At 47.6% G+C, this 27,091-nt stretch overlaps 1 protein-coding gene across 2 annotated transcripts in view; it reads left to right on the top strand.

Moving 5' to 3' along the window:
• The window catches only part of SFXN5 (sideroflexin 5), a 202,505-nt gene that overhangs the window by 52,350 nt on the left and 123,064 nt on the right, over positions 1-27,091 (top strand). For both annotated transcript variants that reach the window (XM_075931041.1, XM_075931042.1), the window contains 4 exons: positions 15,125-15,151; positions 17,757-17,811; positions 19,409-19,434; positions 25,020-25,073. In XM_075931041.1, coding sequence (XP_075787156.1) covers positions 15,125-15,151; positions 17,757-17,811; positions 19,409-19,434; positions 25,020-25,073 — 162 coding nt within the window. The remainder of the gene's footprint in view (positions 1-15,124; positions 15,152-17,756; positions 17,812-19,408; positions 19,435-25,019; positions 25,074-27,091) is intronic.

Below are 27,091 nucleotides of genomic sequence, written 5' to 3' on the forward strand. Positions count from 1 at the left end.
TAGGTCGAGTGTTTTCCTGTATGTGTGCAGGAAACCAAACACATTGTTGGGGGCCCAGGCAATATACATGGAAAAGAAGCGCCTGTGTATTTCTCGTGCGCCCAGCCCTGCCGCGTCTTGGCACGGAGAGAACAAAGAGACAGCCGTTCCTCTCACCTTTTTGTCCTTACATTGTTTTTCATTCCACCACTCTCAAGATACCTCACCCCTGGAGTAAGCAAGTGTCACTGAAGGAACTGGAAGGAGCCGCAGCATGAGAGAAATGCGAGTGTTTGAAATGTGTCGTCCTGCATCCCAGGAGAGAGACACTCTTCCTCCATCCAATGCGTCCCTGTGTGTGTTGGCTGCGCACCCGCGCTGGCATGTCGCTTGTGGCTTCTCGCTCCTCCGCTTTTCCTAATGCAGTTTTGGCAACTTGTTGTTTTGAAACGGCTTCATTTCTTCCCCATTAGTCTCAGTGAAGTGAAAAGAGACTCGCCAGTATAATGGGCATGGGTTTATTACTGTGCTCTTCCTTCAATCATGTGAGCAGCAGGAAGAGCCGCTCCTGCTGTCCCAGGCACAGCAGAGGATAGTGAATCTATTGGAAGGTAAACAGCATCCCTTTTGGAGAATAACAACTTTCCTTTGCAGTGTTGATGAAGAGTGAAGAGGTCCATTTGCAGTAACTGGACTCTCCCCCTCTCCCATCCCCTATTACATGCATTTGCTCAGAACGCTGTATACTGGGTCTCCTATTGCTTCCTTTTCCGAGGGATGTGCTCTCATGGTCTGAGGACAGAACTTGGGCCCATCTCTCTCCTGCAATTTAATCCCTGCTAGAACCCCCAGGTCCCGTCTATACTAGGATGAGAACAAAACCCGGAAACAAGGCCTAAAATCAGTTCCACCAAAACAAGACCCCTGCTGGGCCAGCCATCCCACTTCCAATGCCTGTGGCCAGACAGCCTGCCTCCATATCATCCATCTTATTTGCCTCTCTGAAGCACAGGGCAGAGAAGGAGCAATAATATCAGCATAGTCTATGCTGGCTCATCTGATCCTGAGAAGCTGAAACACAGATATGTGGATAGAGAGCAGCTAAGTCGAGAAGCTGGCCTCGAGGCTGCGGCTGGCACCTATGTTGATTCGAACACACAGTCCCAGGAAGAGGAATTTCCCACTGAGAAAACAATGTCCAGTACTTCAAAATTTAATCATCTCAATTCTCTCTTACAAGTGTAAATTAAGTTCACAACTTCCTTGTAAGAACTGGTCTCACAGCAGACAGACCAGCATCAATTGGCATTGCAGATAAGAAAGAGAAAATACGTGACCCAATGGGTATATAAGATGGGCCCAGCACACACTCACTTGGAGTGTCATTCTACCCTCTACCTGCTGGTCGGGTTAGGTGTTTGACCTCCCGAGGTTCTATGGGGACGCCCACCTCATATTTTCGTCTTTCCTAGGAATTGAGGGACCGGCCCTGGCCTGACATGCTGGAGTCGAGAGGCACAGAAGGGGGTAAAAATGGTACCTGGATGTGGTCCTCTGTCTTAAGTGTACACATAGAAAGAGTAAGCTGTTACTTGGTACCATTATTTCTATTTTTCTATCTTTATCTTCTTTGTAACCATTTTTAAGACCTATATTTTGCTAATAGTTAAGAAATAGAACAATAGCCATTGCAACCATATGATTTATAAGCTTCCTCAATAAACCTGTAACTGTTTAAGCTTTAACCTGCCTCCTTCAGTTGCTGTAACAGAACCAAGCACAATTTAAAAGAACTTCAGCCGGTCATAAAGGGACAGACATAGGGAGAGCTTGGGCGTTTGGATCTGTGTCACTCCCAGGTGACAAGATCTGTTGGGGCACCTTTTCAGCCTTTCCTAGGCTGCCCTCTGCGAAGGAACCCCCTGTGTTCTAGCAGCTAAAATCTAAGGTGTAATAAGCTCTTCCTATATAACGGGGCGTCTGTTGGCCTGCTGGCCACCCTCTGCGATGGGACCCCGGTCCTAGCAGTAAAGGCACGGACGTTAAACCTTTTCTCGGAAACATACACACACACACTGCCCTGACCGTCGGCTGACAATGCCCCATGAGTGAACCTTCCCTCGAAGGCAGACGGGGCCCCAACAACCGTCCGGCACCTTCCCCCCGTCAGAGCAGGTGTAGGTTCCTTGATGGGGAAAAGGGCGAAGACTGAGCCGGCTTGAGAGAGAAATGGGTAGGCTGGGAGTAAACCAGGTTGTTCTGGTGTCTTTCACATGCGCACACACTCAGCTTCGTTAACTTCGATAGGAAGGTCTCACCATGATGGTTTGATGTCCCCTGCAGAGAATCACTGGCTGGCAGGAGGTCCTGGTTGTAGTGGAACCATGCTGTGTATGGGCCCAGCTGCCTATGTACCCCTGCGGAACTCCCAGGGTAGTGAAAGGGGCGCACGTTGGCTGGGGCACATCCCCACCCCAGTGGAACAATAGGGTGCCATACCGCCCCATCTGCGGAATCCGTCCAGTGGGGATGTTGCGAAAATTAGTTAGTTAATTATTATAAAGTGCTCTTACAGGGTAAACTGTTATTTAAGGGCTGTGAATTTTGTTCCCCCTGATTCTGCCCTTGCTTACACTAGTTTACACCATTGTAACTCTGTGGACTTCAGTGGAGTTACTCTCGGTTCACACTGGTGTAACTGAGTGGGGAATCGGGCTCTTAATTTGCAGTCATGCAATTCAGGCAGACGCTGGGCAGGTTTTCCCGCATGGCCCTGCCAACAGCATGTCAGCTATTCAAGGCCTTGGGTCTCTCAGTGAGCACCGACTCCTAGATAGCCTGGGTTGTTTGAAGGCTTGTGACTGACAATTGGCCGGCACATAGCACACATCTGTGTGGCAAGGAGGAACTTGTGGCAGAGAGTCCGAGTCTGCCTACAGCGGCGCGTGCAGTGGCGCTAAAAATAGCTGTCTGGATGTTCAAGTTCAGGATGGAACCCGGGCTCTGAAACTTGCCTCCTCCCTAGACATCCAAGTGCCAGCCCGGCCCCCGTTGCCTGCGATGCCATCTGCCTCGTGCTGCAGCGTGAGCCCAACTCTTTAGATCTGGCTCCGAGGCTCGCTGGCACTGGGGCTTCTGGCTTGCCACTCCCGGTGCCGGCGGAATGCCTCACATAAGAAGGGCGGGAGATTGCCACCGGAGTGGTGCAGCTCTTTTGCTGATTCATCTGGGTGGCAGTGCAAAGTAGAGATGTTCCTGGCTCACTCGGACCGTGTATGCCATATTGCCACCAACAGCGCGGCCTCCACCACCCCTGGGCCAGCCCTCGGGGAGCTGCTCCCATCCCCTACCCTGAGCCCAGGGCCGGTCCGGCAGCCCTGCGCGGCGCCCCCTACAATGGGGTGTCCCGGGTGGTAGTCTGGTCAGCCCGTAACTTGGGCCTGAGCCCTCCTCACACCTCCCAGCTCCCTGCCGTGAGCCTCCCACCCTCTGCTCTGACTCCTGCACCCCTGCATGCCTCTGGTCTCCTGCCCCAAGCCCCTCCTCCCCCTCCACACCTGACTCCTGCACCCCCCCCCATGTCCCTAGCCCCCTACCTTGAGCATCCCCAAGCCCCTGATGTGTCTCATGCACCTCCTTCCTCCCCCCCCCCCCAATCTGAGCAAACTGGGTAAATCTGATAGACCTCTCTAGGGCGAGGGGAATTAGAAGCAGAGACACTGGTGCTTCTGGGAGGGAATTGTGACTTGGGGAGGTGCAGAGGGTTTGGGTGGTGACTTAGGGCAGGGAGTTGGGGTGTGAGTGCGGGAGCCGGAGACAGGCTCTGGCCAGGAGGCACTTACCTAGGCAGCTCCCAAATGAGTAGCCCAGCTGGACTCCCTGCCTGCTTGCAGCCCCGGGCCACTCAAAGAGGCATGTGCGTCTAGGCGCCGTGTGCCCCTTGCAGGGGGAGAGACTTCACACACTGCCTCCACCCCCAGCACTCGGGCCAGTGGGAGCTGTGATGATTGTAATGGTGTTGGGGGCAGCACGTGAAGTCTCCCCCCTACCCTCAAGGAGCACACGGTACCTAGAGGTACATGGTCCCAACGACCAGCTGCTTTGAGCGCCCTGGGGCCGTGGCAGGCAGGAAGTGTGCCTGAGGGTTCCGGCAGGCTGTGGGCCAGATCCAGCCCTCAGGCCATGTTTTGCCTGCCCCTGGTGTAGATCTTCCCTAGTGTGCACTACATGTTCCCTACTGCACTCTAATATGATACACTGGGGAACTTTTAGTTCATGCCAAAAGGGTCTACACGGGCCAGTTAGCATCCAACACATTAGTGCACGTTAGAAATCAATCCCCATAGTCCACGTTACTCCCCCTCTCCCAGGCAAGTAAGCCCTGGGAGACAGGTACTACTATATGTGTAAGTAGAACTGCCCCTGCCTTTCTAAGGTGGGCTTTGATGCATAGGAAAGTAACTGAAAACATACAGCTCTCTAGTTACCAGTGCTCCATTGGCTAGTCGGATGGACTGGTCAAACTTTATAGGCCTTTTCCTTGTCTCTCTTTTTGATTTAAGGCCCAAAAAAACATGCAGAAGCTCAGTAAACCAATTGTACCAAAATAGAGGTTGTGACAAAATACGCCCTTTTACTCACACTATTGTAATAATCTTTGTGAGTTATGCTTTGTAAGGTACCATTTCGAAACCTATAATTTGATGGTCATTATTGTCCAAGTAAGAGATGTGGTGATGTTGTATGTGGCTTTATAAGATTCCTCTGTTCAGACGTTATTAACACGTGTTCCAAGCCCATGGCCCTGCCCCAGGAGAACATAAGAACGGCCGTACTGGGTCAGACCAAAGGTCCTTCTAGCCCAGTATCCTGTCTTCCGACAGTGGCCAGCACCAGGTGCCCCAGGACAGGTTTGTCCTAAACACAAGGTTGTGTGCTTGCCTTTTGGCGTTTTAGTAGTACACAGTGTCATCAAGTAGGAAGGGAATGTAAATGGAAAGTCTAACAAGTAGGGGAAAAACCCAGCAGGGAATATTCTTCCACATAGATTCTCTGGTTCTCAAATAGAAATGTTTTTCGAGAGGGTGACTGAAACTATAAAAAAGGAGGGACAAATCCCCCAAGACACTCCTCTCTCTCTCTCTTTCTCTTTATCCGTCACATTCACTATACATGAGAAGACAAAAAGAAATAGCTACAGAATGGCCACACTGGGTCAGACCAAAGGTCCATTTAGCCCAGTGTCCTGTTTTCCAACAATGGCCAATGCCAGGTGCCTCAGAGGGAGTGAGCAGAACAGGGAATCATCAAGTGACCCCTCCCCTGTCACCCATTCCCAGCTTCTGGCAGACAGAGGCTAGGGCACCATTCCTATCCCTCCTGGCTAAGAGCCATTGATAGACCTAACCTCCGTGAATGTATCCAGTTCTTTCTTGAGCCCTGTTAAAGTCCTGGTCTTCAGCACATCCTCTGGCAAGGAGTTCCACAGGTTGTGCACTGAGCTGAGTGAAGAAAAACTTCCTTTTGTTTGTTTTAAACCTGCTCTGTGTTAATTTCATTTGGTTTCCTAGTTCTTGTATTATAGGAAGAAGTAAATAACTCTTTTTTATTCACTTTCTGCACACCAGTCATGATTTTTTAGGACTTTAACAGGGTTCAAAAAAGAGCTAGATAGATTCATCAATGGCTATTAGCCAGGATGGGTAGGAATGGTGCCCTAGCCTCTGTTTGTCTGGAGGTGGGTGACAAGGGAGAGATCACGTGAGGATTATCTGTTGTGTCCCCTCCCTCTGGGGCATCTGGTATTGGCCACTGTCGGCAGACAGGACCCTGGGCGGGCTGGACCTTTGGTCTGACCCAGTATAGCTGTTCTTAAGTTCTTATTTTTTTAGATCTGTCATATCCCTTCCTCCCCTCCCCCCGTGGTCTCTTTTCCAAGCTGAAGAGTCCCAGTCTTATTTCTCTCTCCTCATATGACAGTCATTCCATGCCCCAATCATGTTTGTTGCCCTTTTCTGAACTTTTCCCAATGCTAGTACTTTGGGGAAGGGTCTAGACCTGAAGAGTTTGGTCAGTAATCTTGCTGGAAGCAGATGAGGAGAAATTCTGCTTGAATCTAATATAGTTTGTTAAATTAGGCATGAGTAAGCATTTGATCTTTATTTTTCTTGTAACCATTTTTAACTTTGACATGTTACTTATACTCGCTTAAAATCTCTCTCTCTGTCGTTAATAATCGTGTTTTGCTGTTCAATCCAGTGTTTCAGCTGAACCGTCGGGCAGACTGTTTAATAAGCTGTCATTTTGCTCCCTTAAAGGAACAATGGACATAATATATTTGTACTGGCCAGGAGGAAGCTGGGCAATACAGGACAGACATTTCCGGGGGAGGTTCTAGGAATGGGAACGAGTTCGAATCACCCAGCTGCTTAACCAAGACTTGTGAGAGCCAGGGTGTAGCTGGTAGGCTACAGTTACACTCAGACACTCAGGGTGTGGCTTTCCTGCTGGTAGGCTGTTTGTGAGTGGCTCACGTTGGAACCACCACAGCCAGGCATTGTAAGGCACCAAATGTTGCAGGGCGGGGCGGCACAGCCTCTGGATCCCCCTCCCCCGGCCCGGATTGTGCCCTGCTATGTCACAGATGCCCCTTGAAAATTGAACTCCGTCCTTGAGAGCTGCTGACATCCATTGACCATGCCAATAACTAAGGCTTTCGTTCTGCGCCACCTTCCATGTGAGGGCATCTAGAACAGCTTTATAAAAGTTCATCAGCAGGTCTCAAAGGCCCATTTTATAAATGGATAACTCAAGGCCCAAATGTTCAAACTTGGTGCTTTGACAATTAAACCTAGATCTACAAATCTAGTTCGGTGCCTAACTCCCATTGACTTCAGTGGGAGCTAGACAGCTAAATACCTTAGGAGTCTGAAAATCCCAGCTAAGTAAGTGAGTAATAGAGATGTAGCCATGTTAGTCTGGTCTTGCTGAAACAAAAGACAGGCACCCAGCTACCATGAATGTCTTTGTAATGCAGTGGGTCTTTCGCTCTGGCAACCCACATAGAGGTAGGCTAGTATCTCAAGTTGGGCACCCACCATTTCAAACCTGCTTTGAATGTTTGAGGCATAATGACTCTGTGGCAGACCTGGGATTGACTCCCAGAACCTTATTCTAACCAATTGACAATACTGCTGTCCTGTTTCATTTGTGAATGCATGTCCTAGCACTCAACACAAGTGCTGAGTATTATTAATACTTGAGGCAAACAGTTAGCACGTCCTTGATGTCTGCTTGAAATATTCCTCAAAGAACTTTCAAAGCAAAGCAGGCAGCCCCCTAGCAGGGACAATATTTCTCCTGCAGGGAGTTAAACAGGTTTGTTTTTTTTAAGGGATTGGGGGAAAGAACAATGCCAGGAGATGCTCTGGTGCATAAAGCAACCCCTGATGTATGACTCATTGCAGTCGCTATACTGAAACACTCAGAATTCCGTGTGCGATAGATAATCCAAGCTGTGCTTTAGTAAATCTTTTCCAGGCCCCGAAGTGAGAAACAACTGGAACTTCCTGACTTGGGTGCAAACTCCAGACTGCAATCTCGTTAACACTGACGTTTTGTGGGGGCAGGCAGGATCTTGCAAAAGGGTGAGAAAAATCTCCCAGACAGAGTAAGAAAGAGGCTAGCCGGGTTCCAAATGAGACTTCTGTGTCATTGTCCAAAAAAAGCAGAGGTAATTACTTACAAGGCACTCACGCCTTCCTAGCGATTCACTCTTAAGCATTGTCTAGAATAGGGAATTTTTTGCAGAAATTAGGGTTGCCAGATGGTTTCAACAAAAATACCGGGCACACTTGACATTACATCACAATCGACATTCCATCTGATTTAGAAAATACCAGACAGTTCTATTTTCTCCATTTGTTTCCCGAACAGAAGGCTCCAATACTGGACTGTCCGGTTCAAAACCGGACACCTGGAAACCCCTAGCAGAGATTTGTCACTGTTGTCAATTCCAGTGTAAATGGGCTGCTTGCAGCATTTTAAGCACTGTGTTCTCTGAGCCTACTTAGGGTGGGTCTTTCTGGACACAGGTCTTATGCAGACTAGCTCATTACTGTTGGTCTCCATGTTTCTAACTCCAGTTTGAGCAACAGTGAGAAATGTTTACCACTGGGTAGACCAGGCTTCAGCATGCAAACAGAATCCGCTCTCAGGTCCATGGGCTCTACATGGGAGTGGAGAGATTTTGCTGGGGGTGGGGGCAGCATGCAGAGCCTCTCCTTCCCCCGGCATCTGGAGCAGAGAGCCACAGGAAGCAGTCAGCCATTTTGAGCAGCCTATGGCTGTGGCAGGCTGGGAGCCTGCCTCAGAGTCCTGCACGGCTGCTGGCTGGGAGCCATGTAGGTAAGCACTTCCCGGGACATTCTGCCTCTGGCACCCAGCCTGTCCCTCTGCTCAACTCACCATCCAAACCCTCTGCACCCTCCCTCCCTTCTTCCCCCACACCACAGCCCCCTCCTGCATCCCTCCAGAATCCTATCCTGCACCCATTCCCCCTCCCGAACCCTGCCCCGCCAAGCCTCTGCCCCATATCACAACCCCCTCCTTCTTGCAAACTTTCTCTTAGATCCCACACCCTCTCCTGCACCTGAGTCCCCTAGCCTGAGCTCCCTTCTGCACCCTTCAGTGGCGAAGCAGAGAAATGCAGCTCCTGACCCTGTGGCTGCACTTCCTGCAGGCGAGACCCAACCTATTGCTCTGCGTCTCCCACCGCTGCTGGTGACTACGGCCAAAGTCGGGCCCTTACTGTGTGTGCCAGGCCCCCCCCACCAGTCTCCCTAGATGCCCAGGGACTCTGGCCCCGCCAGCTGGACTCTGGCCCCTCCTGCAGTGTTTGTGGGGCGTGTGCCCCACATGCGTCGCTCCTGCATGGGGTGATTGGGATTGAGGTGGAGCTGGTTGAAATGGTGATGTCATCTGGGACTTTCTCTCTGGCCCAGTCTGGTCATGGTATGTCGAGGATGAGGATGCCAAAAGCCTGGGGTCCCAGGAGGTGGTGTGCAGGGCAGCTGTGATGCTAAAGCTTGCTCCAGTAGCCAATTTTTCTCCTTTAAAGTCTCTTACATTAAGGTCCCACAAAGGGGATGGTGGGTGGAATAGCCCAACCTCTCCTTATTTTATCCACCAAGTTGGCCTAGTTTCTGACACATGATTTGCTGATTTTTCCCCTCCTTTTATTTATCAAGAATTATTTTTACACAGACCATGAGTTATCTTAGTAGGCCTTTATGTTTGGACTAAGTTTATGTATTTTGTCTCCTTTCAGACCTTTGCCCATCAGCACTGGTGATTGTAGGTTATTGTGACATTTTGTGAACTTTGATGTCCTTTTTATAGTTGGACTCACCATGAGGGCAATTGGGTAGGCCCAATTATTACAACAAACCCCAACTGAGAAAAGCTCCTGTTCACCACTTCCCTGGATTACTTGGGTTTCTATCTCCTCACTGTGCTCTGGGTCTGTCATGCCTGTGACGTGGACCGCCCCAAATTTCGCATAATCCTAGTAGAAACTCCTGAGGAGATCTTAACTTCACACGTTCTTGTTCTTTACACAACTCTCCGGTGCCTCCATAACAAAGTCGTAAGGTCCCCGCAGATGAAAAAGTGCTGAAGTTGTCATCAACTAGAGAGCTATAGACTGTCATCTTGGAGCAATTGCAAATGGCCCCTGGAGCTGACTCATTCACTGTGATGAAGCATGTGTCTGTGAAACATGCAGGAGGCAGACTTGTCATCCTAAGAAGTTGTAATGGCCACAGGATTGTCTTCCACTTACCATTGGGTTGCTGCCCAGCAAGTGAAGTCTATTAACATGGTTCGGTTTCCTTTGGTTTTGTTTTTTTACTTGTTTCTTTTGTGTAAATCCAAATATGAGCAGATATGCTACTAATACCAAAACTGGAGGGGTAGCAAACTCTTGGAGGCAGGGTGGATTTGATTAAAATTGAATTGATTTAAATCACTAGTCAGGAAGACTCAATTTAATTATAGTTTTCTACATAAAAGTACATTCTTGTTGGTTGTCAGATTCTTCACAACTCAGAGATAGATGTAGGTTTCATTTTTAGAAGGTACACACTGTATGTTTTTCAACAGTGATTTATTTTGAAAACTTTTCAGATTAGTTTTACAGCTATATCAGAAAATTAATGACTGTTTGGTTATTTCAATCACCAAAGGTAATTGAAGCAGATATTTATGAGGTGAACGGGAGATAAACTATCTCCAATTCAACAGGTTAATCGTTAATACTCGGAGGGTTTTCTTGCTATGCTGTAATAGGAGGAGAACATCACCAGACAGACATTTAAATTGTTTTATTTAACTAAAACAACAATTTTATGTAGTCTGGTTTTTTTTTCAACAGCAAATACATATCTAAACAAAAGAAGCGTATGAATTTTTGAATTTAATTAAACATTCAAGTTTTCTAAAATCAAGTTTGTTAAAATAGTTTTTAACTAAAATAGTTAAATGAAATATTTTAAAAAACAAAAGTTAAATTGACTATGTCAGCCAGGCCAACATGCATACTTAAATACTGGCTTCTATTCATTGAACTGTTTGAAAAATTAACCTAAATAATCTATACAGAAGCCTCTAGAACCCCATAAGATTAGATCCCTAATCCACGAACTATTGGAACTCATTTACAGAACTTTTCTTGAACATTCCATGAATTAGAATTTATAATCTCTATTCCATGATGAGATATCTTTGAGCTATGATGTATTTTAATTAAAACTATCTTTACATAGTTTTTCCTCAAAAAAGCATTTTATCAAAAAACCTGATTTAAATTTTTAAAAATCTGATTTTGATTTTTTTTAAAATCATTGATTTTTTTTTAAATCCACCTTGCTTGGCTGGAACACAAACGATAAAGTGGCTAGTGTGACAGGCATGGCAATTTCCTCCGATATTCTGGGTAAAGCTGACGGGAGTAAGTTTAAGTCGTTTGGAAGTATATTGTGTTTAAAAATGCAAATAGTTATGTGTTATTTTGGGTTTGCATAGAATGTCTCTAGGGGGCAGTCATGACTAATGTAAACTCTGGGTGTTAAGAGCTTCAGAGAATCAACTGAAATAACCAGAAGACAAGAATGAACTTTTAAAGTTAAGTGGGTTTCCCAGGCAATCTCTAGGGGGAAACGGATGCAAGTGTAAACTCACTCATCTCTGCAAGAATTCAGTTTTTAGAAGCTTCACTCTGAGGAGGCAGTCTTTAGCTGCTCCTCGCCTGTTGCATGAGGACAAACTTATAACTACAGAAGAGTCCCTGGGTGGGGTTTGAAGGACTGATCCCTGCCTGACCTCTTGGAGTTTTCTATTGTTCTAATATGTTTTCTCTGTAATGCTTTCCCTTAAGAATAGATGTGCTTGCTTAGAAAATGTGGCGCGGTAACTGTGGGCAGTTATTCTCTTTGTAGCCTCGGTGGAGAAAGCAAAGCAGGCTTACGAAGGCAGTCTGACTCGCAGCAGAGCTCTCCGTGTAAGCAGGGAACTGTATAGCTTGAAAAAAAAAACTCTAGTCAGGAGGGAGGTACGGGCGTTCGCTCAAGAGAGGTGACAGCCGAGGATTCTGGGAGCCCAGAGTGGGTGACCTTACCGAGCCATGCAGGGGAAATGCAGGTGGGCTTGCCCTGAATGGTGACAACTAGTATATACTTCTGTGTTATTAATGCACAGTAACTCCTGTGCGAAATAGGAACACCCATGGTAGGAGACCACCCAAAAGTAGCCCCTTATTTAGTAACCGTGGGCTGACGAGCATAAGTCTGGGATAACTCTCCTTACTTTAGTGCAGATGTTTTGGATTCACAGTCGTGCAAATGAGATCCGAATTTGGCCTCCCCCCATCTCTAACATGGCCAGAGAATGTGTGAATGGAATCCCTAGCTAAAACAGAGACCTGCTGTCAGCAGCCAGCCACTGATTGGCAAAACCAACTACTCACAGTGTTGAATGTATTGGAAAATTTTTGTAGACTTGCTGCAAACAGAAGATGAATTAGAGGATAAAAAAATTGAAGATGAGCTGGCAGGATCTTTAGGTGACTCATCAGGTGCATCTTATAAAGGCTCTTTCTGGGAAGAAGTGGATAATCCTGTGTCCTTACAATATTTGCTCTGCAGCAAGGAGATGCAGAAGCATTGGGACCCGTTAGTGAAATTAGAGACCTTGACCCAAGTGCCTCGTGGAACCCGCTCAGAAACATCCTTCCGCCTCAAGAACTCTCTTTTTCACTAGTGCATTTGAAAACCGAGCTGAACGGGGAAGCGAAAGGCTGTTCTCCGCACCCATGTCTAAGATCATGCCAGAAAATACATTGACTTTGCTGCACAGTGCGTTTAGAAGAGGTGGAAACAAACAGTACAGGCAACCCCTGCATTTACGACCTAATTGGTTCCTGGAGAACCGTTGTAAGTCAAGCCCTTTGTTCCCATAGGCACAATGTTATAATGGCAGTTCCGTTCCTGAAAACCCATTTCATACCCTAAAATACCAAAAATGACTCTGGAAATGGAGGAAAACTAAACTAAATAGTTCAACTAATGCACAAAAATAACTAAAAAGTGAAGATGAATGTGGCGGAGATGCGTGCAGGTCAAGCAGCAGCTGCAGACTGGTGAGTCTGACTGACCTTGTGCCTTTCCTGTTTTGGGATGACGTGTGGAGTCTGCGTGGTACACCGTCGTAAATACGAGCTGCAGATGTAAAGGTGGGGGGGATTTAGGCGCTATCTTGCATGAAGAAAGGGTTGTAAATGCAGGGGGTTGTAAGTCGGGGGTCGCCTGTAGAATTTCTCTTTAATGGAAGGTGGTTTTGTTTAATATTCTGAAGGTCAGTTGATGACTTTTATACCTTTCTACACATGCTACATTAAAGGAGCCGCACAGTCCAGTGCATAGGATGCTTGCCTAGCGATTGATGCCTGCAGGGAGGACCGCCTAGAGCCGTGATGTCCAACCAGTTCTGAAGCAGTAGCCATGTTAGCAAACTAGCCGCATTATTCTGGCAATGTAAAGCCAACTAGCCACACTCAACTGGCCAAATAGACACATGTGGCTAGTGGCTAGAGTGTTGAACACCATGGAGCTAGAGGAACAGGGGGGAGGCACCCCATTAGCAATTAACATTTTGGCAGCAGCGTGGGGGAGCCTTCCGAGTGCTGCCATGAGTTACTTACGGATGCTAGCTTGGGATTTGAATTGATCTTGGTTTAATTCCCTTATTTGCCACAGGCTCTCTGTGTGATGTTGGGCAAATCACTTATTTTGTGCCTCAGTTTCCCCTCTGTATAATGGGGATAGTAGCACAGTCCTTCACAGTGCGGTAGTGAAGATTAATACACTAAAAAGTCTGAGAGGCTCAAAAACCGCAGTAACTCAACTGACATCAATAGTTATTCAAGATTTATACCTTTGTCAGTGAGATTGGAAACTGGGTGTAGATAATACTTGGTAGTAGGGCTTGCTGATAATTATAGGCCATGCTTCCTCACCTGGAGATAGTATCTTACCCCATCAATATTCCCACTGAAAAATACTCCTCGACAGTTTTGATCCCATAACAAGTCAACACAAATTTTTGCAATGATTTGAATGGGAGCAGGTGAGAAAGGGTGGCAAAATCCTATAGTTCGGATTAAAAAAATTCCAACCCACAAATGTCTAAACCAGTGGTCCCCAACCTCTTGTGGCTGCCTGGCTGGGCAGGGGTGGGGACGCACATGCACCGCGCACCCGGGTGGGGGCCATGTATGTGCCCGGGGCCCGGGACACAAGAATGCTTCAGGCCAACCCTGGTTACCAGATGGGCGCACACAAACACCCCAGCGGGCTCCATGGCACCTGCGGGCACCGTGTCAGGGACCACTGGTCTACACCACACAAGGCAAGTCCTGTTGGATATCCTTTTCTCTGTCTGACTCTCATCCTCCCCCACCCATTCCTTCAATTACTGGCTATACTGGATTGTAAGCTGTTTGAGACAGGGGCTGTCTTTCAACATCCCCACACCAGGGCCTCATTTTGATTTGGGCCTTGGTGTGCCACTTCATTACACATAGTAATAAAAATATGTGTATTCTGAATATTCAGGACACTTTCCTTTTTAGCGCGCGTTCTTCAGTGAAGAAGATTTTCCTTGCACCTTTCTTTGTGGAAAACTGAAAAATGGGCCAGTCATCCTATTGAGGCTAATAGGTAGTTTGCATTTGAATGCATGTTTACAGATGCATCACTACAGTGTTTAGTGTGGAATGCCCTCCACAGACCACTGATTTCAGTGGGAGTGGGAGCACATTCACGGTATTATCATGCTAATCATATGCTCAGATGTGTACACAAGAGTAAAGAGGGCAGCATGCCTCCTCTGAGAAGCTCACAGTACAAGGTCTGTCATCTTCCTTTCCAGGTGGTGTCAAGCGCCCGTTTGTCAGGGTGGTTAAACACTGGAATAAATTGCCCAGGGGGGTTGTGGAATCTCTATTACTGGAGATATGAAAGAGCAGGTTGGACAGACGCCTGTCAGGGATGGTCTAGATGGTGCTTGGCCCTGCCGTGAGGGCAGGGGACTGGACTTGATACCCTCTCAAGGTCCCTTCCAGTTGTAGTGTTCTAGGATTGATTTCAGTAGAACTATTGACTATGATAAGGTGCTATCCATGTGGATAAAGGTGGCAGAATAGCGCCCTATAAAACAGATTATATCAGGGTGGGCAATAAGACGGTGTTGATTCATCCTGGTGGGCCACTGCCATAGCTCTTGTTGGCCAGGAACGACGATCTGCAGCCAAATGGGAACTGCAGCTGTGGAGTGGCAGGAAAATACAGCAGCGGCCAGCCAGGGGTTAACCCTGTCCAACCCTGCTGGCTTGCAGGCCAGTTATTGCCCACTGCTGGGCTCTGTGACATCGAGAGGAAGGTTCATCCTCACAGTGATTCTCCCTGTTCCTTTAATGTAACAGATCAGAGGATAAATGTTTCAGGAGTTGTCTGAAACGGGTTCTCAAAGCTTGTGAGGTCTTGTGTGCTGATTTTTTAAAAAAAATTAATATGTTCTTTTATTTTTCTAGCTTTGGGGAGCTCAAAAAATAAAGCAGGTAAAGCATTTAAAATATTTTATCCTCCTTTAAAATACTGTGATTCCCTTCTGTTTTTCCTGAATGGGATTTTTTTTTCTCTGTCTTGGTTTTCCAGAGATGTTTTTGTTTGGCAAGATCAAACAGCATGTGTAAATAACTTTTTCCCATGCAGGAATCATGATTTTATTTTATTTTATGTCATGTCATGTCATGTCATGTCACCTATCTATCTTAGGGTACGTCTAGACTACATGCCTCTGTCGGCAGAGGCATGTAGATTAGGCTACCCGACACAGTAAAATGAAGCGGATTTAAATAATCGCCGCTTCATTTAAATTTACACGGCTGCCGCGCTGAGCCGACAAACAGCTGATCAGCTGTTTGTCGGCTCAGCGCGATAGTCTGGACGCACGGGTGGCGACATCAAAGGTATTTGTCGACCACCCAGGTAAACCTCATCCCAGGAGGCTTACCTGGGTAGTCGACAAATACCTTTGATGGCGACACCCGTGCGTCCAGACTATCGCGCTGAGCCGACAAACAGCTCATCAGCTGTTTGTCGGCTCAGCGCGGCAGCCATGTAAATTTAAATGAAGCGGCGATTATTTAAATCGCCGCTTCATTTTCCTATGCCTGGTAGCCTAATCTACATGCCTCTGGCGACAGAGGCATGTAGTCTAGACGTACCCTTAGAGTTTTCTTGATCTCCACATTCCCATGGAATGTTTGACAGTTCTTCCATAACAATAAAAACAGTCACATCTTTCCCCTGGACAGTCCCAAATTACTAGCAAACTGATTCTCACCGCTTTTACACCAGTTTCACACAGATGCATCCTCGCTGACTTCATATGGAGATTTGGTCTTTATCTGGGTACGATGAGAGAAACCAAAAGGGACTTTTATGGATGGCAGTAGAATGGAGTATGTTGATGGTCTCAGTCCAATTCTTAATGAACTACTGCAGTTGACTCCTTTATAGATGATCTCCATCGTGAGGCCAAGAACTGGACAGACATGAATGCTGAAATTCTCCTAATGTAATGCAATGAACCATTATGGAGAATTCTGTGTTTCAGTAGCACGAGATGAGTTTGCAATCATGTTTTCAGCTGGCAACATGATGGTCAGTCTCTGGAGGATTTATTTCCATGCAAATGTCCATGCTTGTCTTCACCTGGTTTACAATCTGGCATATGTATACATGCGAACGGAGGGTGCTTACATCATTGATACAGATTATTGAAAGAATCTTCCCACTTAATCCTAGGAAAATGCATCCATAGATTTCCTGGGTGTGAGGGCTGTGGATAGAAGCCATCATGTATACATTCAGGAAGAGTTAAATAAAACCTGTCATTTCAGAAAGCATGCTTTTGATTGTATAATCACCGGGATTTCTGAACAACTCAATTTACTGCAGGAGAGCGGAGTAACACTTCTGAAATAATTTGAATTTAAAATCTGTCCTGAACATTTGCTTAGAACGGATTTTTTTTTTTTTTTTGCATTCAGAAACTTTACTGTGTCAACTTCAAACCTACACACAGGACAAGAGAGCTACATTGCACTGACTTCGGTTGCTGCTTCCTATCTAGTCCACTTGATAATGAGCTATTGCTATCTAATAGATGTTAGTGCCCTGCGCACAGTGAATTTACTTGAAGTGGCCAGATTACAAACCCACCAACAAAAGTGGCCTCCTTGTTAGCAGTCTTGGTAGAGACACCAAGGACTGGGTGAGCCATAGAGACTGAATTCTCCTCTTGTCCCTGAGGTAGCACCTCCCAGGCCGGGCTGTCCTGAGGGGAGCACGGAGCCTGGAGCAACCTCCACGCCAGAGGCCCAGGCATGGAACTCTGGGCAACCCATCCTGCCCCTTCCCCAAGCTTCACCCCTGCTCCATTCCTGCCCCCAAGCAACGTGACCCAGGGGATTACCCGGGGCCTGTGGTGGCAGGGGCCAGAGCGGTACCACAGCCTGCTCCTTCCGGCCCGCCGCCCTCCTGGCTAGCTGTGCCCTGCTTCTCACAGTGGGCTGGGAAGGGACACCAGGGAGCAAACTGCTGGTGCTGCTCCAGCTCCTGCTGCCACAGTGAGTGCGTGGGGGGAGGAGAGGGTGATCCCTGCTGCCGCGCCAGGTTCCAGGTAATCCCCTAGGTCCTGTCCATGGGACACTTGGGGCAGCACAGGGCTTGGGGCGACCTCCCTGATCTGTTCTATGGCCAGGACGGCTCTGTTCCCAGGCCAGAGTCAAGGCACAGTGTGGGCTGTTCTTTGCGGACGTTGCTGCTGCTCATTAATGTACCGTTGCTGTACGTCTGTCTCTAGTGTTGTCAGTCTGTCGCTTTTCACTAGCCCTCAGTCATACTAAGAATTTTTAAAGGAGCAGAAAACCATTAAGGAGGGGGAGGCTTTTGTGAAGCTAACTGAATGGGCAGAGGCCGCTGATCTGGGCTGCAGGCGCCACATGCATCATGCTGCTGACGCGCCTGCGGAGAGACCCTACGTGTGTGTCTGCTCTCCGGTTAAACGGACTGTACATAATGGGAAGGGTCGGTCTCTCTGCTACTTACCCACCACTTGCATGCTTTCACCGTGTCTATTTACTGATTGCTTTGTAGGCCATCATACATCCTGACACTAATGAGAAGATCTTCATGCCTTTCAGGATGTCAGGTACAGTATAGCCTCTATCTACTCAGTGTACCGATCTGGTTGCTAATCTTACTGAACCCCCCCAGTAAATGCGATAACCCCGTTTTTGTCCCAGTTCTGTCTCTGAGTCTTTTAAATGTTTAGTGTCTGCCTCGTTCTTCTCCATACCCCCTGGACAGCTGAATGGGAGCGCCAGCTAATTTCATCTCTGGCCTCTGTAATGCGCCCGTCTCGGTTGTACCCAGCACTCGGTGGCAGTGTTAGCAGTCAGTGGGGGGAAGAAAGTCTCTATGTGAATAAACACTGAGGCTTTCTTCCACCCAGAAGAGTGGATTGGGCCCACCTCCCATGATGACAGCCTAGCGTAAGAACCTAACTCCAGCAAGAGTCTTGGAAGGTATCTTCCATGCCAGCCCATGTTCGTTCACCCTCAGACAAAGGGAGGGGGAGAGAGAGAAAGTGCTTTGCTTTTGTGATATACCACATCCAGTCGTGGTGTGAGACAGCTGCTGTTGCATCATTAAATCAACCCCTCCTCTCCCCCGCCCCTTAGAAGGGACGTTACCTGATTTCTAATACGCTGTGCCGGGCCATGGCGGACGTGATCTGTGAGCATGGGAGGACTAGCAGAATTGGTGTGTCAATCACTAAAAGCTTTTTGGAAAGGAAAGAGAGCCTTGTGGCTAAAGGACTCCTGGGTCGTCTCCTCCCCGCCTCGTTCTGCCAGTGTCTTGCTGTGTAACTCCGAGCGAATCATTCCACCTCCCTGCGCTTTGAGATCCCCATCTGTCCACTGGGGTTGTGAGACTTAATGCCTTAATGTTTGTAACATGCGCGTCGCCCCTCGGGTGGGAGGGGTCAGAGCACAACAGAGCATTGTGGTGATTGGCCTCTCTTGCGAGGGGAGCGACCTATGAAGCGTGTGATGTTTGTAGAGGGCCATTGATATTTTGGGTACATTTTGCTCGCACAAGATTGTGATTCCATTTTAACTATACTGTTACAGCTAAAGCAGCATTGCCCATCCCCCACTGTGGGTGTAGCTTCCTTGTGCAACTTACTCTGACTTGGGAAAAGAAATAAGATGCACCAGTATAAGGTTTTTTTATATTGTAATAACTACATCCATACTAGGGTTTATATGCCCGACTGTCGATACAAGTATCACATGCCTAACCAATGTAGGCCTGTATAACTTTTCCCATGTAGCCCAAACCCCCCAAAATCCTTGGGAAATGCTTAAAACCCCCCAGAGCAGAGAAGGAAAGTGAGGTAAGAACTGTGAGTCCTTTTCTCCCCTCACTCCTGACTGTCAGGCTGGAGTCACTGGAGTTACAACCGCATGGAAAGGAGACTCAGGCTAAGTCTACACAGGCACTTTACAGTGCTGAACTGTCTGGCTTAGGGGTGTGAAACGCACCAGTGTGAACTGCTAGCTGCTTCCCTCAGGGCGATGGTTTACCGTGGCTGCACTTTAAACTTTTAAGTGTAGACGAAGCCTCAGGCTTGTCCTATGCGCTTCCAATCCTACGTTCATAGCGGCACTAAGTTTCTCAGGTGAAATATCTCCTTAACCTCCGTGGATTAAAATGTGTGTTTCTTTCTTTCTGTTTTATAGGTTACATTCCTTTTGGAACACCCATCGTAAGTATTTTAGCATCTCTCCCCTCTCGGCCCGAGTGTAACAGGAAATGCATTTTTTAGCACTCACGTAGACTTCTCCAAATTCCACACTACATCGGTGTGACATTCACAAAATGTTCACACCTTTCCCATCACACATTAGCGAGGGTTTCATTGTGCAAAATATGCCCTGCTGGAGTTAGAAAGTCCTGTTTAAAGTCGTTTGCCTCTTACACATTATTCACTTCCTTCCCTGCACACAAACCCATTCTGCTATTTTTGTAATAGCTTTGAGCTTCTGGTTCACCTTATATCTGGCTCTTACCGATTATTGCTCTGGAGAATGTCTACACTGCAAGGAAAAGCCTGTGGCTTGCCCATACCAGCTGACTTCCGGTTTGCAGAAGCACGGGCTAAGGTGCAATTTAATTGTGGTGTAGATATTTGGACACAGGTTGGTGCCTGGGCTCCAGACCCTCCAGCTTGGACCTGAACATCTACGCTGCAGTTAAACAGCCCCTTAGCCATCGTTCCCGCTAAGGTGAAGGCCTGCACAGCCGTGCACCACAAATTCTTCCCCTGCCCGCCTCCTCTGGAGAGCTGCGCAGCAACACGTGTGCGGCAGATGGCTGTTCTGGCAGGTGGGGCTAGCTGAGGTAGTGCAGTGAGGGAGCCGCTGGCGTGCGGGGCCAGGACTTGCTGTGGCCTCGTGGAGGTGTGGGGGGTAGGCCTGCTCTGGGGCCGGGGGTGCCAAGTGGTGGGTGGGGACCTGGGCGGGGCTTGTTCTGGCTGCTGGGGCTGGGAACATGACCTGCTGCATGGCGGGGCGGGGGGGGGGGGGGTTGGGGGTCTGCTCTGGTAACTGGGAACATGACCTGCCACATGGTGGGGAAGTGGGGGGGGAGGGGTTCTGCTCCGGCAGCCGGGAACGTGTGTGTGTTAATAAATTGGGTGCCACGATGGCACATCTCCAAACCAGTGTACCTGACCTCAGTATTGGTGCAGAAGCCAAAACTCACTCCACTCATGGCTGGAAAATCTTAGTGGGAACTCTGCCCTTAGCCCAAGCCCACAAACCTGGGTCAGCTTGCATGGGCCAGCTGCGGGTGTCTAATACTGCAAGGTGCACTGATCACCTGTGAAATGTAACTTCTGCGTTTATCCTTCCTCCTCTGCATAGCCAACAAGTTGCTTCCAGAGTGTGACAAACTTATGAGAGGCCCACAAGCTCTTTGTCCCCCCAGGATAATGTAATCCTTTCCCCCAAGGAAAATCAAACCCCTCTGTCTAATGAACAGCTGTGATGGGTTATTGCAGTTGGTAAAATTAATATTTGGGGACAGTATCTGAAGTGAAGGCTGGGACAGAGGTCTCCCTGACTGCGTTTAAAATGCTTAAGCTTCAGTTGACCCTTACCTTTTGCCTGTGAAGTAGCTAAGTATTACGCCCAATTTACAGATTGGGAAACTGAGGCGCAATGATTGTAAATGACTTGCCCTAGGCAACACAGCAAGTTGACATCAGAGCCATGATGAAAAATTCATGTACTTTTGGATTCCAGCTTTTTTTTTTTTTAATAAAAATCCTCTAGCCTCATATATTGGAAAGCTTGAAATTTGCTCCTTGTAAACCAGGAGTGGGGAACTAAGGCCCAGGGGCTGGATGCAGCCCTCCGGCTTGCCTGACTCCAGCCCCCGAGGCTCAGGGGCTGGAGCACACAAAATGGGGGAGGGATAGCTCAGTGGTTTGAGCATTGGCCTGTTAAACCCAGAGCTTGGTTCTTGAGGGATCTGGGGTAAATCTGTCAGGGATGGTGCTTGGTCCTGCCATGGGGGTAGGGGACTGGACTCGATGACCTCTCAAGGTCCCTTCTGGTTCTATGAGATAGGTATGTCTCCATATTAAAATCTACTAGGCTGGGCCCCCGTAGGCTCTGTGTGGGAGGAGAATGTGGGGAGGGTCTTTCTCCTCAGTCAGTGAGGGGTTTATTTGTTTGTGTTTTTGCTTCTCACTTGTGTGTGACTCCCAGCTGATTTTTCTATGGGTCAGAGGCCCCCGACCCAAAAAAGGTTCCTCGCCCCTGTTTGTGGCGTCCAACACTCAGATGCATAGCTTCCAAGGCCAGGAGGAACCGTTGTGATATCTGTGCTTGCCCCCTGTATGGCAAAGGCCATAAAAGTTCCCCCAAAACAATTCCTAGAGCATTTTGTTTAGAAAAAGACATCCAGTCTCGATTTAAAAATTGCCAGTGATGGAGAATCCACCAGGACCTTTGGTAAATGGTTCCAGGGGTTCATTGTCCTCCCTGTAAAAATTATACTTTATTTCCAGTCTGAATTTATCAGGCTTCAGCTTCCAGACATTGAATCCTGTTATATCTTTATCTAGTAGATTGAAGGGCCCATTATTCTGTAAGTAGGTACTTACAAACTGCAATCAGATCACTCCTTCTTTTTGTTCAGCAACATAGATAGAGCTCTGAGGTGTCTCACTGTGTAGGGCACAAGGGTAATAAGCAATAACACGAACACCAAAACATGGAGGTTAAATTGTTATGATTTATTTGTTGTATCTAACATTTTGGTGGCAAGTTGTGTGGGGCATTATTTTTAAAAAAATTAGGTTAAACAAAAATGAGTTAACGATCAAATTGACAATGGAATCGGCCCAAATCCAGAGCTGTCAGCAAAGCGGAGAGCTGTCAGATGAGTCCAATTTTGCTAGCTGTAAAGGATAAACTGGAACCTCTTGTCATTTTTTAAAAAGAAGCATTTTCAAATGTTAAAATTAAAATGTAACATGTATGCCAATCTATCTGTGAAATGTAGTGACAAAATTGGCAGCCTGCTGTAGCATAGAAACAGTTGGAATCTTACATTGAGCATAGGGGGATGGGATTTCCTCGAGCAAAATGATTGTGCAGCAGTCTGGTGGTTCTCGCTTGGGACCAGACACCAACTTAGGAAGAGCCTTCCTCTGAGCCTACTGAACTCAGCAGCGTATCCCAGTGGGTAGAGCTCTGGAATGGGAGTCCACAGTTCCCTGCCTGTCCGTGCTTATGGCCCTGCTGCGTCAGCTTGGCAAGTCATTTCTAACATTCTGAGCCCTTGGTAAAAGGGCCAAATGATATTGCCTCTCTTTGTAAAGTACTTGGGGAAGAAAAGCGATAGCAGTGTTACCACCTCCTGCAACTCTATCGCGATTCTCGTGATATTGGTCAATTTTTTTAATGCCTCACCCCTGGTTTTGTGTGCTTCCTTGGGAATCTCAGCTTTTTCTTTCTTCCCTAGGGTTAAGATTAGTGGGTTTTGATTGTTGGGCTTGGCAGTATTGCAGTAGGTAAGAGCTGAGTATTCTTATTAAAATGGACTTACAGATCAACCCAGTTTCCTTAACCTATAGAAAAGGACTTTGGTTTTGTAAACATAAAGACCCCTCTTGCTAATTCCTCCCATTTGACCTCTTTGAACTAGAGTCTTGTCAGAATCAGCAAGTGTTCAGGGAACGGACCTCTATCCCTAGGCTTCAAAGCTGCAGTGACCATCACACCAGTCCGGCAATTAGAATTTTGTGGTTGACATATTTCTAGTGTTTAGGGTTTTTTATTTTGTTTTCATTTTTAGCTATTTTTTCCCTGACAGTAATTAAAAGTGAAGCTGTACATTCCTTGGCAGACTCTTGCACATATGGAGAGTTTGCATTAAATGTGCCTCTTTCAGTCATGCAGATTTTGGGTGTTCTTTTTCTTGTAGTATTTCTTGTTTTCTTCCACTGAGGTTCAGACTATAAATGACTAACATTTGGGGCTGCCTCCTCTTCCCCCAGTCTCTTTAACTCATTGGCTCTTGGGGCTAAATTCAGGTCTGTTGGACTGAGATCAACTCCTTTGAAAATATCTGGGCCAAGTTCGCTCATATTGTAAATCTTGGTGTTAGTTAAGCGTTGGGTGTAAGTGGTAAGGTAGTGTAATTCACTGATTTGGCATTCAGCAGGCATTCAAAGTAGGTGTAACTTGTATTTCAAGAAAGAGTGTAGGAGGAAAAAGCAACCAACAGGAAGGTGTAAACTAAACCAGTCCTTCCCAACCTTTTTTACACCTCCTGTTAGTGGTTTCTCTCTTCTGGACCCTTAGCATGTGAGCTGTACCCTCAAAACTGATGCTACTGCAAACGAGTATAAATTGTAGGCTCACCTCCCTTCCTTTTGACTCATTCTTTTGGCTGTTATATCAGGTTTTACCCTCCCTTCATCCTCAGCATAAATAAAATCAGAGAGGATGATCCGGCTCCGTATCCAAGAGCATGGGTGAATTCACAGTCATTTGCCTAGGGAGGTTGTGGAATCTCTGTCACTGGAGATATTGAAGAGTAGGTTGGATAGACCACTATCAGGGATGGTCTAGAACAGTGGTCCCCAACCTTTAAGGCTCCCGGGCACCCGGGAGATGGGGCCACTCACGCGCCGGGCACCCGGGAGGTGGGGCCACTCACGCGCGTCCGGGGGCACGCCAGGGGACCGGGATGCCCTTGCACCCGGCACCGGCATGTGCCCTAGGGCCAGGGCTGCCCGAGCACCGTGAGCCCGGGACCGCCGCTGCCGCCCGAGCTGCGTGCCTGGGGCTGGCACTGGTGCCGCTCGAGCGCCGCGCGCCCGAGTGCCCACATGTGTCCTGGGGCTGGGGCCACCCAAGCGCCGCGCGTGTTGCGCGCCTGGGGCCGGCGCCTCCTGTGCGCCGCGTGCCGGGGGCGGGGCCGGGGCCGGCCCAGGTTGTCGGCAGGTGTGCAGAAATGCCCCGGCGGGGCAGTGAGTATGGGACTGAGTGCCTGGCCCAAACGTGGACCTCACGGGTATTTGTCACTGTGGGTGCGAGGTATCTGCACTGACATATTTTAACCATTTAAAACACATGATCATTAAAACTCCTGGTCCTGACTGAAGTGCAGGTTACAGCCCTTGTACGTCAAGATGATAGTTCTCCTTTTTCAAACATTAAAATCTGATCTGCTTTTGATATTTGCTAGAGGGAGTACATTTCTAAACGTTGCCACAATGAACGTATCAGACAAGAATACAATCTTTCCACTCCTCCTCCCCCCAAACAAGGACAAATTATTAGTGAATTTCTCTGAGACATGATATTTAAATCCTATTTCAGAGGATACTTGTGCAAAATAGTTGATTACCAAACTGTGGACGTCCCAATTAATCCTCAGAAAAATGTAGCTTCTAATACTTTGTCCTTCTATCCAAGGATCTCAAAGCATGTTGCAAAAGTAATTAAGGCTAATCAACATGAGGGCAGGGGAACACAACCATCCCCATTTTACAGATGGAGAAACTGAGTTACAGAGACATTAAGTGAAAGTTAGTGAGTCAGAAACAACAGGAAAAAGAATCTTGCTTTCTAGATATCCACCCCTTTTCTTTACCCTTGATACTGGGCGACATGATAAACCCTGATAGAGCAGATACATTCTCCACCTGTCTACCACAGGTGATAGAAAGCGCCTCCATATGCTTAATACGTAGGAAAGCCCCACAAACACACTGACAGTATATTCATGATGCTCCTTCTATTGTTTTTTAACCGTTTCTCTCTCTTGTAGGTTGTTGGTCTTCTCCTGCCTAACCAGACGCTGGCAACCACTGTCTTTTGGCAGGTAACGATCTCCTGCCATGGCACATAGAGTCTCTGGACTTGTGGGACAAAGAGCAAAGCCTCATTGAATTGCATCTCCAGCATAGTCCCAAAAAACGAGGATAGTTTGATTAAGACACACTTACCGTCCTGCATCGAGAGCATCTTACTTACTGAGAAGACAGCCTGGCTGGTTGCAACTGGGAACTTTTGGTAGGCCTGGAGTACGCTGCAAGCAAACCCATGGGGCTGAGTCTCTGCTGCCCCACACATTGTGTTCTCATTTACACCTTTGTAAAGGAGGTGTAAAATGGTGCTAACTCCAGTCCGCCGCCTTTGCGCAAGTGTAAATGATGAAACAAGGTGCAAAGCCATGGAGAATTAGGTCCTCGCTGCTGACACCTCCGCTGTTTGGAAGACACTCTGCCAAGTAGTTGAGGCTCCCGCCTTTGCAGACCTTGGAAAGGGCATGCTCTGTTAGCGAGACAAGGTGGGGGAGGCAATTGGACCTGCTTCTCTGGGTGACAGCAACAAGCTTTCTCGCTCCACGGAGCTGTTAGAAAAAAGAGCTTTGTGTGGGCTCCAAAGCTTGTCTCTCACCAACAGAAGTTGGTCCGGTAAAAGACATTACCCCCCCCTTCCCCGGCTTGTCTCTCTGGGATCGTCATGGCTACAACTAGGCTGCCTCTTCTCCTGGGGATATTCATCCACAGGTTTCTGAGGCTTCAGAAAGGCTCCAAGACTGAGGGGACAGCAGAGCATACAGGCAGAAGACTCTGCATGGGCATCATCTGACAGTTCCACTGACAGCAGAGCTCCATGCCAGTTCTGCAGGCTGAGTCGGGTGTGGGAGTGGAATGGAGGCTTGGCTAATGTTTCTACGATGATGCCTCTGTAGCTCCTTTTTGCAAAGCTATTGGGGGTGTGTGTGTATCTGTGTGTGTGTGTGTGAGTGAATTTTAGCCGTAGTAAATGTTCTCCCAGTTAGATGATTCTGATTAGTTGAAGTAATAAGGCTTACTCACACTGTGCTTAAAAACCTTTCTGTTTATTGCCTTTAAAGTAAGTAGTGATTGATATAAAATGTCATACCAGCCATGGAAGATCAAGGCAAAATGCAAACTATCTAGGACTTAAAGTGTATGTGCAGACAACAGGACACACAAACTTATCCTAGTAGCTTGTGGTTTTGTTTAAGTTAAGCAAGGTAAGTGATGACCACAGAGTTCAAGTGCTGAAGCAGCATCTTGTGAGACTCAATTCAGTGGTGAATCCTGGTTTGACGCTGCCTGAGGCATGTTGCATGTATACTAAGAAGACTGCATTTTTTCAGTTTAAATAAGGGCGTCAAGATCCTGATGTGAACGGGAAAGAGTACTCTAAAAACAAACAGAAAAAATCAACCCCCAAGAGCATAATCCAAAAGGAATTTGTTGACAGAATATACATATTTCAAGTCCCTCCCCGTCCATTAGTAAAGCAGCGTGGACTTCCCTGGAAGTGGCCTGTGCTTATGCAGAGGTAGAATTCAGCATGTGAAATGTAGGCTCCCAGCTGCTTGTCAGAGGGTGACCAGACACAAACTCAGCCCACAGCAAAGAAAAGGGTCACAGCCTTCAACTTGACTAACTCGGGGTGTCTTGGGAGGTTGCAGTGACATCAGTGGTTCGCAAACTTTCTCGGGTGAGGATGGCCTGCTGGCCACCCCCCACCAAACCAAATTGACCCAGATGACAGAGTTACCAGGAGAGGTTTGTTTTGGGAGTCCTTCGCTCAAACTGCGCCTGCCAACTTAACATGTGGTACAAAGAATATGGAGGGTCACCAGACTTTGGGTGAGAACATTTTTGCCCCACCCCCCTTCCTTCTTCCTCTGTCCCTGCTCCCCTCCATCTTTCCCATTCTCTTCCTGCCCTTCCTTTCCAGCTTTTCTGACTCCTTTCTGTTTCTTTCCCCTCTTCTCTCCTTTCGGTATCATTTCTCAGGTACTGCCCAGCAGCAGGAGAAGAGCAGCCCCGTGCGCCCGCACTGACACGCTTT

The sequence above is a fragment of the Pelodiscus sinensis genome, chromosome 5 (assembly GCF_049634645.1).
Source record: "Pelodiscus sinensis isolate JC-2024 chromosome 5, ASM4963464v1, whole genome shotgun sequence".
In the NCBI taxonomy this organism is placed as follows: domain Eukaryota; kingdom Metazoa; phylum Chordata; order Testudines; family Trionychidae; genus Pelodiscus; species Pelodiscus sinensis.